Source organism: Anomaloglossus baeobatrachus, chromosome 3, assembly GCF_048569485.1.
Source record: "Anomaloglossus baeobatrachus isolate aAnoBae1 chromosome 3, aAnoBae1.hap1, whole genome shotgun sequence".
Classification (NCBI taxonomy): Eukaryota; Metazoa; Chordata; class Amphibia; order Anura; family Aromobatidae; genus Anomaloglossus; species Anomaloglossus baeobatrachus.
This window is the reverse complement of record NC_134355.1, coordinates 491,669,561-491,684,321: the sequence shown is the minus strand read 5'-3', so window position 1 is coordinate 491,684,321 and position 14,761 is coordinate 491,669,561. Positions and strand designations below refer to the sequence as shown.

The following is a 14,761-nucleotide window of genomic DNA, read 5'->3' as shown; positions in this document are numbered from 1 at the left end:
AGCCAGTTCTATGATGCCACTAAATGGCAGTATTTTTTGCTATCATTATAGCTTATTAAAAACAGGGCAGGTGGGTGTCCTGCAGAGGTGCAGCACATAGATTTGCACCAGTGGGGCACTAATGGAGTACAACAGCCACTTCTTGTATGCCACTAAGTTTACTCAATTTTTGGTATTATAATGTCTTAGTAAGTAACAATGAGTTTGAGTGTGCAATGCAGGCAGACGTGCTGCAAATATCTTTGCACTAGTGGAACAATACAGAAGTCCAACAGCCATGTTTAGGATGCCACTAAGTTGCAGCAGTTTTTGCTATTATTATAGCTTTTAAAAACAGAGCAGGAGGGTGTCATGCAGAGGTGCTGTAAATAGCTTGGCACCTGTGGGGCACAAATGGAGTACAACAGCCACTTTTTGTATGCTACTAAGTTCACTCAGTGTTTGCTAGTATAATGGCTTAGTAACAATGAGTTTGAGTGTGCAATGCAGGCACATGTGCTGCAAATATCTTTGCACTAGTGGGACAATACAGAAGTCCAACAGCCACGTTTAGGATGCCACTAAGTTCACTCAATGTTTGCTAGTATAATGGCTTAGTAACAATGAGTTTGAGTGTGCAATGCAGGCAGACGTGCTGCAAATATCTTTGCACTAGTGGGACGATACAGAAGTCCAACAGCCACGTTTAGGATGCCACTAAGTTCACTCAGTGTTTTCTAGTATAATGGCTTAGTAACAATGAGTTTGAGTGTGCAATGCAGGCAGAGGTGCTGCAAATATCTTTGCACTTGTGGGACGATACAGAAGTCCAACAGCCACGTTTAGGATGCCACTAAGTTCACTCAGTGTTTGCTAGTATAATGGCTTAGTAACAATGAGTTTGAGTGTGCAATGCAGGCAGACGTGCTGCAAATATCTTTGCACTAGTGGGACAATACAGAAGTCCAACAGCCACGTTTAGGATGCCACTAAGTTCACTCAGTGTTTGCTAGTATAATGGCTTAGTAACAATGAGTTTGAGTGTGCAATGCAGGCAGACGTGCTGCAAATATCTTTGCACTAGTGGGACGATACAGAAGTCCAACAGCCACGTTTAGGATGCCACTAAGTTCACTCAGTGTTTGCTAGTATAATGGCTTAGTAACAATGAGTTTGAGTGTGCAATGCAGGCAGAGGTGCTGCAAATATCTTTGCACTTGTGGGACGATACAGAAGTCCAACAGCCACGTTTAGGATGCCACTAAGTTCACTCAGTGTTTGCTAGTATAATGGCTTAGTAACAATGAGTTTGAGCGTGCAATGCAGGCAGAGGTGCTGCAAATATCTTTGCACTTGTGGGACGATACAGAAGTCCAACAGCCACGTTTAGAATGCCACTAAGTTCACTCAGTGATTGCTAGTATAATGGCTTAGTAACAATGAGTTTGAGTGTGCAATGCAGGCAGACGTGCTGCAAATATCTTTGCACTAGTGGGACAATACAGAAGTCCAACAGCCACGTTTAGGATGCCACTAAGTTCACTCAGTGTTTGCTAGTATAATGGCTTAGTAACAATGAGTTTGAGTGTGCAATGCAGGCAGAGGTGCTGCAAATATCTTTGCACTAGTGGGACGATACAGAAGTCCAACAGCCACGTTTAGGATGCCACTAAGTTCACTCAGTGTTTGCTAGTATAATGGCTTAGTAACAATTAGTTTGAGTGTGCAATGCAGGCAGAGGTGCTGCAAATATCTTTGCACTTGTGGGACGATACAGAAGTCCAACAGCCACGTTTTGGATGCCACTAAGTTCACTCAGTGTTTGCTAGTATAATGGCTTAGTAACAATGAGTTTGAGTGTGCAAAGGGCAGGAGGGTACAGTGGCAGGGTTGTGGGTCTCTGGGTAGAGGAAAGGAAGCCTGCCTTTCTATCCCTCCTAATGGGGAAATGCAGCGACGAAATCCCTGACCTTAGCTACACAGACGCTGTCATCTTGTGTAGCTGTTAAACTCTGTTTTCACGAACCTGTCACCTATGGCTCTGACCCTGCCGGTATGAGCCCTTAAAAGGACTGATAGAAAGTGCTATCCCTAAGCTGTACAGCGCTGTGTATGGAGCGTATACAGCAGTATCGGCGATAGGATCTGCGCCAGTGATGACTGACACCAAGGACGCAGAAGGCAGATAATGGCGTGCTGGAGGAAAATGTCCGGTTTTATAATGCAGGGACATGTGACATGGACATCCTATCACACATGCCGTTGCTTCTCTGGCTAAAAGTCCACTTAGCTGTGTGTGTCTGGGATTGGCTGACATGCTGGCCCGCCCCACTACACGCACGCGCTTAGGGAAGGAAGACAAGGAAAAAAAAAAAAAAATGTCGATCGCCATTATCCATACAGCAGTGATCTGAATGCGCTGTTCCCGCACACTATACACTGAAATTTCATAATAGTGTGAGTCACAGAGTGACTTACACTATTACAGCGGAAAGCCAGCTAGTAATTAGCTGGTCTTTTTGCTGCTAGAACCGTTCTCGAACGTATCTAGAACTATCGAGCTTTAGCAAAAAGCTCAAGTTCTAGTTCTATCTAGAACAGCCCCCAAAATCACTCGAGCCGCGAACTGGAGAACCACGAACCGCGCTCAACTCTAAGTTACAAGAGACGAGCACTTCTGGTGATCTCAGCTGTGTAACTGTGATCAACAGAAATGAATGAGCGATCAGACTGTTGATCCTTATATTCCCCCAGGGGGACTAGTAAAATAAAAAAAATTAAAAAAAAGTTTAAAAAAAACATCAAGAAACGGAAAATCGGCCGGAGGTGAAGGGGTTCAAAACAGACAAGGAAATGTTTTACCTCACAAAAAGATTCAGCTATGATCTTGTGCTGTAATGTCTGTTTACTCTTTTATTTCCTCCCCGGCCCAGAGATGTGGTATGATCAGACCATGTCTCTGTACAGTCAGACACGGCCATTACACAGTACATAGCAGGAGCACCTATACAAGATTATCAGGAACATTTTTTTTAATTATATCCAATGGTGAAACTCATTATTATTCCGAGATCTATTGATTAAAAAGAACTTTGAAATTAACTTTGTGGGAAAATCTCTTTGAGGGTGAATGCCCACAATGAGTTTTACTCTCATTTTTGAAGGTGCACATTTTTTCTGCTTCATAAACCCAGAGTTTTACCGTAAAAGCAAAGTGGATGGAATTAATAGAAATCTCAAGTCTACTGTGCTTCTTTTTAAACAAAGCAGCAGTGTGTTTTTCAAATCCGCATCATGACAATTTATTTTGTGGGTACACAGAGTTTTCTGTGCAGAATTTCCCCATGGACTTGCATTAGATATGGAAAATCTGCAGGTAAAAAAAGACATGCATTTTTAGTGTATTTCCAAGGTGGCAACACAAAAAAATGCATGTAATCCACACCTAATAATGCAAAGGGAAACAAAATGGGCCACTTGCCCTACAAACAAATGTGGAGAGGAAATAATAGAAAAAAATAAAGCTCGGGTTAAGCAGAGATCTGTGGGCTGCAACCCTCAGCTGTCAGCTTTACCTTGGCTGGTTATTAAAAATAGAAGGGATCCCAGACTGTTTTTTTAAAATGATTAAAATAATTACAAATAACGGCATAGGCACCACCCTATTTTTGATAACCAGCCAAAGTAAAGCAGACAGCTTGCAACTGGCATTAACCGTCTGGGAGGGCAATGGTTATTTGTCCCCTCCCAGCCTGAAAATAGCAGCTTACAGCCACCCCAGAAGTGGAGTATCAATTAGGTACAGCAATTCTGGCACTTTGCACAGCTCAGCCTGATTGCCTTACTGCAGTGGCAATTGGGGTAATACTAGTGGGGTTGATGCCAGCTGTGAATTAACAGCTGGTAGCAAGCCAGGAGTGGACATATCATTGGTGCCAACTGTGTGGCTGCACAGTGGCCCAGGAGGTAAAGGGGCCCATTGCTACCTTGAAAGCAGGTGTAAAAGTGCATTATAATGAGATATTAGACTGCAAAGGGTCCATATTCAATTCTTGCACAAGGTATCTTTTCCACCATGTCCAGCAGTGCATTAAGCCCAGGGGATAGTAATAGATAGTTGTCTAATAGATACCCCCATTACTAACCCGGCAAGTGTAGAGTTAAAAAAACACAGACACAGGAAAAAAAAAAGTTTATTTTAATAAAAACTTTAAAAATTTCTTGAAGTTCCAATGTAATCCAATTGGTGAATAAAGACTCCTCCTCACTCCCTCATTGACCTAGAAGTTCCTACATAATCTAATGAAGTAATGTTCAATGGTGTCCATCGATTCCTATGAAGCTGCGTTCCAAGAAGTTTCTAAGAACGACGCTCCATAGGTCACTGTCGGTCAGCAGCAGCCCAGAATTTCTCACGAGTGGTGATGTCACCAAGTTACTGATGTCACCACTCATGAGAAATTCCGGGCAGCCACTGACCGACAGTGACCTATGGACATCGTGGGATATTACTCTATTGGATAACATTAGAACTTCCAGGATTTGTTTTGAAGTAATAAATTGGTGAACGAGGGAGTGAGGTAGTGTCTTTATAAACCTTTTTTTTCTCCTGTGTGTGTTTTTTAACTTTATGCTTACCGGGTTAGTAATGGGAATAGTTGATGGCCTCCTTTCCAATACTAACCCCTGGGATTGATGCCGGCTGTTAATTCACAGCTGACATCAGCCCCACAAGTATTATCCCGATTGTCATTGCACCAGGTCAATCTGGCCTTCCCATCTTGATAATACCAGTGCACAGCTGTCTACTTTACCTTGGCTAGTTATCAAAAATAGGGGGGATCGCATACCATTTTTAAAAATTATTTAAATGATTTAAAAACGGCTTAGGATCCCCTCCATTTTTGATAACCACCCAAGGTAAACCTGACAGCTGAGGGTTGCAGCCCATAGCTGTCTGTTTTACCTGCGCTGGTTTTAAAAAAGAGGTGGGAGCCCACATTTTTTTTTTTTTTTTTTTTTTTTTAAATCTTCATAGTGCACAGCAGTGGACAGGCAATTTCTGCAAGCAATAAAGCTTGTTAATTGGCTGTGTTGCAGCCTTTCAATGAACTTTATTAACATACGAACAGTACCCGAGCTCCAAACTCAGATACAAACTTTTTTTAATCCGTGTTCGAGTCCGAGACCCAGACACCCATTGTTTGGTACGAAACAAGAACTTTACAGTTCAGGTTCCCTCATCCCTAGATTTATCTAAAGTTAATTATATTAATTTCTATCAAATATTCTACATCACTCCCATTTTAACATACTACAGTTAACCAGATAGCATTAAGAGCAATTTACCAATTCATGAATTTAACACCATCAATACAAAGTTATTAGTCAGTTCCTAGACCAGTGTGACTAAAACTGGGGCCACACGAGTGTATGGCATGTGATATGAGAGCATCGGATATTATATACTAATGACCCTCAGCTCCTGCTCTGCTGCGAGTGTGGGCCGAGTGTCATTGTACTGTGATCCGATCCTGTGATCGCATCACAGCTGTGGAGGAGAGGGAGAGATTAATCTCTCTATCTTCTCCGTTAGCTGATGCGATTATCACACTGCGCTCCGGTGTCATCCGAGTGCAGTGTGATGTTTCACTCGCACCCATAGACTTGAATGGGTGTGAGTGAATACGGATCGGACTCCATCCGTAGCATACTATGACTGTTTTCTCAGTCAGGTTAGGGCTAAGAAAAAAATTACAGATGGGAGCGACCCCATAAAGTAAAATGGGTCCGAGTGGAATGCGATTTTTTTATCGGATTCCACTCGGCCTATTTTACATCCCGTGTATCCTTACCCTCAATGGTAGAGTATTGCAAATTACAAGAATTTAAGGTACTAAGTCTTTCCATTAACTTAGATATTTTCTTAAAAGAAATTTCATTTTGTTTTACAGCATATATGTATATTGATCAATATTTCACAGGATACATTTTTTAGCCAAAATTTAATCTTCTAGTTGGGAAATAACAAACATTCTTATACATCGAGTACGTTAGTGATCAAATGTTCAGCAATTGGTGGAAAACCGGGAGCTGGCCGCACACTAGTGATTTCTGGGGTCTTCAATTATTTCTAACTAAATAATGATGCTTGTTTAAAACTCAAGGTGACATTTTGGATATTTTCTATTACTGTTCAGGTGTTGGCATCGTATTTGAGAACAACAGATAGACCCCAATACCTCCCTAGGGTATGTGCGCACGTCTGTGTTCTATTCTGCAGCGTTTAAGTCACTGCATGTGTCTTTCAAAACGCAGCCGAAAAGCTGCGTTTTGAATGCATTGTGAATGCAGAATTCTTGCAGAGTTCATGCGTTCTGGATGCTTGCTCTGCCATAGACAGAGTGGGAAAAGCATCCAGAACGCACAAAAGAAGTGACATGTTGCTTTATAGAACGCAGCGTTTTGGCAAAATATTTCAGCATGCAAAACGCTGCGTTCTAAAACGCAATCTGCGGATGGAATTTGCACAATCTTCATAGATTGTGGTGGGGACGCAGGATACATGCTGTTACGCTGTGGTGCAAAACGCAGCGTAAAAGCATAAAAAAAGCACACGTGCGCAAACAGCCTTAGTCTAAGATCTATAGTCATTATAATAAATATCAGTAATGTCCATAAAGGGAATCCAAAAAATGTACTTAATGACTAATCATTCACTGATTCTCTTTCTAATATAACTAGTGTATGAGCAGCTTTCGCGTATATACCTGCTTTAATTAACCATGTCCTCACCCTTTAGCATTCATGGATAGACTGCTGGAGCAACTAAGATTAATTTTAAAAGTTCATGACATGTGAAAACTTTCAGGTACTCAGTCACAATGAAATATCTGGAGCACATTCCTGGTAAATCCATTATTTTTTAACTTACCTTAAATAGATTTTGAATTTCGGTAAAATCCTTTATACTAAGTCTGTTTTCAATTGATTCCCCTAGATGTCTGTCACCTTCTGAACTTTCTTCACTTGGCAAAGCATGAGAGCTGGGCTGTCTTTCAATAACAGGAGGGTTTTGGCTGTTCATCTTTTCTTCCTAATTAAATCCTTTGTGTTTTAGCATTAAAGTTTCGCATTCTAAGTAGCGGCTACAAATGCAAGGAAATTGCTAAAAAAGTCATATTGGTAATAAAATTCGGAGCCGTCTTGTTACATAGTTCAATAAACATGTAAAGTTGTTTTGTATCAAGTCAAGTTTGACAGCTGCCTCCAGTCCCCGAGCGTCCTGGGTGTGAGAGGTTACGTTGATGGCTGTGCAGGAATGCCTTTGTCTTTATTTCCAGGCATCTTGCTACTAGGCAACTCTACACAAAGCTGGACAACACGGTGCCCGTAAGTGCACAAACACACGGATGGCTGGAAAACTCTGCTGCATGCACTCATCTTGTAGTAAACACCATCTTTATAATATTATAACTGTATATATAGCTAAATAATGTTTTGTGTTTAGTCATTGTGACCCTCATTGGGGAATATAGACAAAAAGACTGATGGCACTCACCAAACTGAAATGTGAATACAAAGTAACGAAATCCAGCGGATCACAGGCAGATGAATTAAAAACTTTCCTTTATTTTCATCGCTTTAAAAAAGTATAGACAGCATCCACAAGGCACAGTTCATCCAACGCGTTTCAACATAACGCAGTGTCGTTAGTTTTCATCCATGAATAAGAACTAACGACACTGCGTTATGTCGAAACGCGTTGGATGAACTGTGCCTTGTGGATGCGGTCTATACATTTTTAAAGCGATGAAAATAAAGGAAAGTTTTTAATTCATCCGCCTGTTATCCGCTGGATTTCGTTACTTTGTATCTGCTATTATCCCCTTGTGCCTGGGATTTCCGTGCAGGATCAGCTGGTCTACTCCTCAGACTTATACATCAGAGCGGTGAGCTGGAACACGTTTTCTCTTGAAATGTGAATAGGTGCATAACTGAACATGACATAAAATACAAAAAAGACAGTTTGCACTCTGATAATGCTAAAGTATGGAAACCATGAATGTGTGAACATGGACCTGCATTACTGCTAAGAGAAATCTAAGAAAACTTAGATATATAGCATATAGAAACGGCTGTTTGTTTATTTGCCCAGTTGCCACTTCACTGCATATCTTGTAACTGGGTACCTACTCTATGCTGAAGCTTCTCTCTGGGTTAAAAACCTCCTGTGTATGGGCAAGTAGGAACGTGCTAATTAGGATAAGATTACCTGTGGCAAGTGGGGGAGGGGTGCACAGTCAGAAGGTACGACCCTCTTAAATATAGAAAAAAGACTGATGGCACTCACCAAACTGAAATGTGAACAGGTGCATAACTAAACATGACATAAAATGCAAAAAAGACACTTGCCGGGACAGTTAGGCAGGGATTAGAAATGTGCACCCAGAACTGCGCGTGGTTATGGGTGCCTATTGGAACTGACAGGTTCACTTTAATACAAGTATCCACTATTGTGGCCCCTGAACAATAATACAATTGTGCCGCAATAAAGTATTAATGGTTGAAAACCTTTTATGTCACCATGCAGTAACAGCATCCAACTTTTATGTCCTGTTACAGTTATAATATCCATAATTATGGCCCCATAAATTAGTAAAGTATGGAGCCACAATGGTAGACATTTTGAATGTCCCTCTTTGTTACTCAATATATTAATAATGTCCCCCATTGTGGCTTTAAAACTAATAACATTCACAATTGTAGCCCACATAGAATATCATCCCATTTTATACCTCGTACAATCATAATGACCCTCAATTTGAGCCCTTTATATGCTTATATTATCCACCATTGTGACCCCCATTTATTTATAATTTCACAATTCTATCCCCAATATACAGTGGAACCTCGGTTTACGAGTAACTTGGTGTGCAAGTATTTCGCTATACGAGCAAAGCTTGCTGTAAATTTGGAACTCAGTTTACGAGCAAGCTTTGCTGTACGAGCAAATACTCACCGCACACACTTCCGGTTCCGTACTTTCACCGCGCTCTGACCCACTCTTGCAGTCCGCACAAACACGCACAAACACACACACATTATGCTCACCTTACCTTCCGTTGCATCGCCGGCCTCCCGATTCTTGTAGTTCACCGGTACAGGATCTGTATCGGGTAACCATCATGACGATGGAGGAACTTCCGCTGTCAGCCGCTTCTCAAAGGCAGCACGCTGACCAATCAGAGGCAAGCGGCTCCTGCCTTTGATGTCAGCGCTCTGGCAGTGGAAGCTCCGGCATAAGTCGAGATGGATACCTGTTACACATCCTGTACCGGCAAACTACAAAAAACGAGATGCCAGCGATGGAACGGAAGGTAAGGTGAGCATAATATGTGTGTGTGCGTGCATGTGTGGAATGGCATAATAGGGAACCAGGATGGGACATTGAACAAGTTGTGGAACGAATCGTCTGAGCTTGCATTATTTCCTATGGGAAATTTTGCTTTGCTAGATGAGTAACTTGGTTATCAAGCACACTCCCAGAACGAATTGTTCTCGTAAACCAAGGTTCCACTGTAGTACTAATGTCCCCAATTTGGCATCAATAAAATAATAATGTTTCCTATGATAAATATATATTTGTATATATATGTAATATATACAAATATTTACAAAAAAAAAACAAAAAAAAAACTTTATGACAGTGCTTCTTTAATGACAGTAAACATGGCATAAAAATTTCATAAAAATGTAGAAAAATAGCCATTTTAACATTTTAAAACTTTGAATGCTAATATCATTAACCCCATCCCAACACTGCCAATATCTATTTTTCCATTTTCATTTTTTCCTCCCCTTCCAGAACCATAACTTTTTTACTTTTGTGTCCACATAGACATATGAGGGCATGTTTTTTGTGGGACAAGTTGTACTTTTAAATGACACCATTTATTTTACCACATAATGAACACAAAAATGGTAAAAAAAGATCCAAGTGAAATTGTGAAAAAATTTAATTCTGACATTGCTATTTGGGAATTTTTTCAGCAGTGTGGTAAAATTGACCTCGAAATGTGATTTTGCTCATCAGTACATTTATGGCGACACCAAGGTTTTTTTTTTATTGTTTAAGTGGTGAAAAAAACCCATGTTTTTTAAAAAAAACTTTTTTTGAGACCCGTATCATAATTTGGACAATTGAGCAGTGTGAGGGCTTATTTTTTGGAGGGCGAGATGACATTTGTATTGATACCATTATAGGAAAGATGAGACATTTTGATCGCTTGTTTCATGACAACCCAAGATCGTGCCAATGGCACATAGAATGACATGCCCACATGCCAGAGTGCTGTTAATGCTCCTGTCAGAGTTTGACAGCAGTATTGAAAAGGTTAACAATCTCTGGCAGTGTTTTGTGCCACATGCAATTTTAAGCCAGCACCATACACCCACTACAGATTTGCGCCGTACATGTATGGCGAATGTCGATTAAAGGGTTAAAGCAGTCATATGTCACAACAGTTACAAAATTGCATTTCCCTTATGTCTACTTTAGATCATTCTCATTTTTCAAACATCCTTTTATTTTGTTAGGATTTTAGAAGTGTTGAAATTAGGAGAAAATTTTTCATTTTTTTCCAAAGAAATTTACAAAACCCATTTTTACGGACGTATTCAGCTTTGAAGTGACAGAAGAAGTCCTCAGAAGTGATACCTTTTTAAAAACTGCACCTATTAAAGGGGTTGTTAGACTGTTTTATTTAATTTTTTTTTACTTTGGACCCAACTACTGATTGACAGATCATTATTAACTACCTGCCTGTTCTACCCGACGCAGATCTCTGCAAGCACAGAGTAGTCACAGACCGGTCCTGCCCGTGATACAATGGCTTCCACTGAAGTCACGTCGACAAAGCAGCAATTTCTCTCCAGAGCTCTGCTAGGTTGATGGGGCGTGACTGCTGACGTCATGCTGATTGACAGCCAGCTCTCCACTGCCTATCCATACAAAGCACAAAAATCAAGCGCAATTACCTGTAGATGAAAAGATAAAAATTGTAATATTGGTCATAAGTCTACTCACTACTCTGCACAAAAGTGATTGGTAAAAGTGATGAACTGAAAACATTCATTCAGTGACATCATATTATAAGTAGGCTGTTAGTTACAGATTATAAGGTTCTGCAGCAGCTGAGGTGTGTTTTGATGACATGCAGCAACTGAGGCGTGTACTATGATGTTCTGCAGCAGCTGAGGTATGCATTGTGAGGTTTTGCAGTAGATGAGGTGTGTATTATGAAGTTCTGCAGAAGCTGAGATGTGTAGTATGAGGTTATGCAGCAGTTGAAGTATGTTGTCAGGATCAACACTGTCTCTGCCAATTTGTCAGGTTCATTAGTACAGTCGCCCCAACCACTTGCTTGCGACGAACATGCCTCCAACCACACTCACGCCTCAATTTGCCTATCAAATGAGCTAAGCACACCCCACAGCCAGTTCTCACCTCCACGTAACACTTTCTATTGCCACCCCTCATGGTTTTGATAGGCCAACAAGACACCTGCACTGAGTTACACATTGACACACACACACACACACACCACCCAGCTTTCCCAACCACCTGATACTGTAGGTATTCTTCTTGCACACTGGCATGCACAGTGTAACATAACTAAAGTATTTTCGCCCTCATCAGGGCTTCTGGGTACGTTTGCAACAGCAAGGAACTTTCCATTTTAGATTTAATATACAAAAGTACAGTGCTTACAAAAATTATGAAAGATGGAATAAGACACATACAGGCAAAAACAGTATGGATACTGGATTCATTAGAGCTTCTAGCGGAGGAGAATGCTGCAGGAAATATGGACAGATCTGGAATACTCGTTGCTTCTCCTGGGGTCTGACATATTCAGCAGATGACATGTCATAGAGGACCTGCTAGAAGTTGTAAAAAATGATGTTGAGAAGGCAGAACTTTTAAATTCTTATTTTGCATCTGTTTTCTCTGAAAAAGTAAATGTAAAATCAACTGATCTTCACCGTTCTATTGTAGGATTAGAAGAATCCAGGCCATCAATAAACAAAGAGATAGTGAGGGAATACTTAGCTAACATTAATGAATTCAAGTCCCCAGGTCCTGATGAATTATACCCCAGAGTCCTGAAGGAGATAGAGGAAATATTAGAACCACTCTTCATAATTTTTGAAAATTCTTGGAAAACAGGAGAAGTTTCAGAACACTGGAGAAGAGCAAATGTTGTCTTTATCTTCAAAAAGGGGAAGAAGGTGGACCCAGGGAACTACAGGCATGTGAGCCTTACTTCCATACCAGGAAAGATCTTTGAACAAATTATTAAACAACATTTATGTAAGTACCTGGATGAGAATGAAGTGATTAACCAGAGCCAGCATGGGTTTGTAACTAATAAGTCATGTCAGACTAATTTAATTTCCTTCAATGACAAAATCACTGACTGGGTGGATCAGGGAAATGCAGTAGATATAGTATATCTTGACTTCAGCAAAGCATTTGACAAAGTATCTCATACAATCCTTATTGAAAAAATGATCAAGTGTGGAATGGACAAGGCAACTGTTAGATGGATTCGAAACTGGCTTAGTGATGGAGTGAAACAGAGTGGTCATAAATGGCTGCACATCCAGTTGGAAGACTGTCTTAAGTGGGGTACCACAGGGCTCTGTCCTGGGCCCCGTGTTGTTCAACATCTTTATCAATGATTTAGATGAAGGAATTAAGGGTAAATTGATTACATTTGCTGATGACACAAAGCTAGGAGGAATAGCTAATACTAGAGAAGAGAGAGTATTCAACAAGATCTAAACAAGCTGAAACAGTGGGCAGCAATTAATAGAATGGTTTTTAACAGGGAGATAAGCAAAGTCATACATCTTGGCAAGAGTAATGAAAAGAGCATATACAGCATGGTAGGAATAAAGCTATCCAACAACATGTTAGAAAAATACTAATAGATCACAGACTTAACATGGGTTAACAGTGTGATGCAGCAGCAAAAAAGGCAAACCCCATTATAGGATGTATTAACAGAAGCAAACAGTCTAGATCATGTGAAGTCATTATCCCACTTTCCTCCTCTTTGGTCAGACCTCATCTGGAATATTGTGTCCAGTTATGGGCACCACATTTAAAAAAAAAAAAACAAACCAAAACCAAAACAATAAACTGGAGCAAGTTTAGAGAAGAGTGACCAGAATAGTGACTGGTCTGCAAACCATGTCCTATGAGGAACAATTACAGGATTTAGGATTGTTTAGCTTGCAAAAGAGAAGACAGAGGAGAACTAATAGCTGTCTACGAATTTCCTAAAGGCTGTCACACTGTAGAGGGATCAGTTTTATTCTCATTTTCACAAGGAAAGACTAAAAGCAATGGGATAAAACTGATGTGGAGGAGACCCAGATTAGCCATTAGAAAAAACTTTTTGACAGTGAGGGTGATCAACGAGTGGAACAGGCTGGGATGATTTAGTGAATCCTGCTTTGAGCAGGCGGTTGGACTAGATGACCCAGGAGGTCCATTCCAACTCTAATATTATATGATTCTATGACCCCTCACTCAGCTAACTAGAATAGATTTTAATCCAGTCTAAGGCCATATTTACATGGTAGACCATATTTTCCCACAGGAACCTTTTTAAGAAACAATGTTGCCTTCAGCTTACTGAACATTCAAAGTATTCCACACATGATTTATTATAGAGGCATTAATTCTACGGCGCGTTAGATATGAATATGTCCATAATTGAGCGAGATATTGAATTCCTGTTTGCTAGCTAGCAACACTGCGATTTCACCCACAGATGCGAGTATGTTTCCCGATCACGGATATATCCATGGATTCCGTAAAATTAGAATGTTCTATGTTATGGATAATATTGTACTTCCATTGTCACATGAGACCTCTGACATTAAGCCGTTTGGTCCATCTAGGTAGGCAACTTCATGTTGTATTGATACGCACCCAATTAGTATTTAAGATTCACACTGTCAAAGTTTTTTCCGTTAAGCACCTGTCAGCTACCGTACTTTTTAAATTACAAAATTTTATATTATATATATATATATATATATATATATATATATATACTAGCTGTACTACCCGGCTTCGCCCGGGTTAATAACTGTTGTTAAAATAGAATGTATTAACAAAAATGTATTCTGGACACAAAAACCACAAAACAAATAGATAGAAATGTAATTATTAAATTGTTACCTATATTAACCAATCAGAGCTCAGATTAATTAACTGTAGCAAAATAGATGCTAAGCTGTGATTGGTTGCTATTGGCAGCCTGATAAATCTCCAGGCAACAGAAAGCCCTCGCCCCTGACAGTATCTATTAGCATACACATAATAGACAGGTCATGTGACTGACAGTTGCCGTATTTCCTATATGGTACATTTGTTGTTCTTGTAGTTTGGCTGCTTATTAATCAGATTTTTATTTTTGAAGGATAATACCAGACTTGTGTGTGTTTTAGGGCGATTATGTGGCGAGGTTGGTGTATGTGTGGTGAGATGTGTGCTGAGGGTGGTATGTGTGTTCAAGTACGTGGTAGTGTGTGTGTTCATATTCCTGAGTGTGGTGAGTATCCCATGTCAGGGTCCCACCTTAGCAACTGTATGGTATATAATCTTTGGCGCCATCGCTCTCGTTCTTTAAGTCCCCCTTGTTCACAACTGGCAGCTGTCAATTTGCCCCCAACACTTTTCGTTTCACTTTTTCCCCATTAT

General features: G+C 40.3%; 1 protein-coding gene across 1 annotated transcript in view; it reads right to left on the bottom strand.

Moving 5' to 3' along the window:
* WDR49 (WD repeat domain 49) overlaps window positions 1-7,266 on the bottom strand; it is a 306,857-nt gene extending 299,591 nt beyond the window's left edge. The window contains exon 1 of the mRNA XM_075338561.1: window positions 6,914-7,266. Coding sequence (XP_075194676.1) covers window positions 6,914-7,066 — 153 coding nt within the window. The 5' untranslated portion in view covers window positions 7,067-7,266. The remainder of the gene's footprint in view (window positions 1-6,913) is intronic.
* Window positions 7,267-14,761: the final 7,495 nt, after the last annotated feature.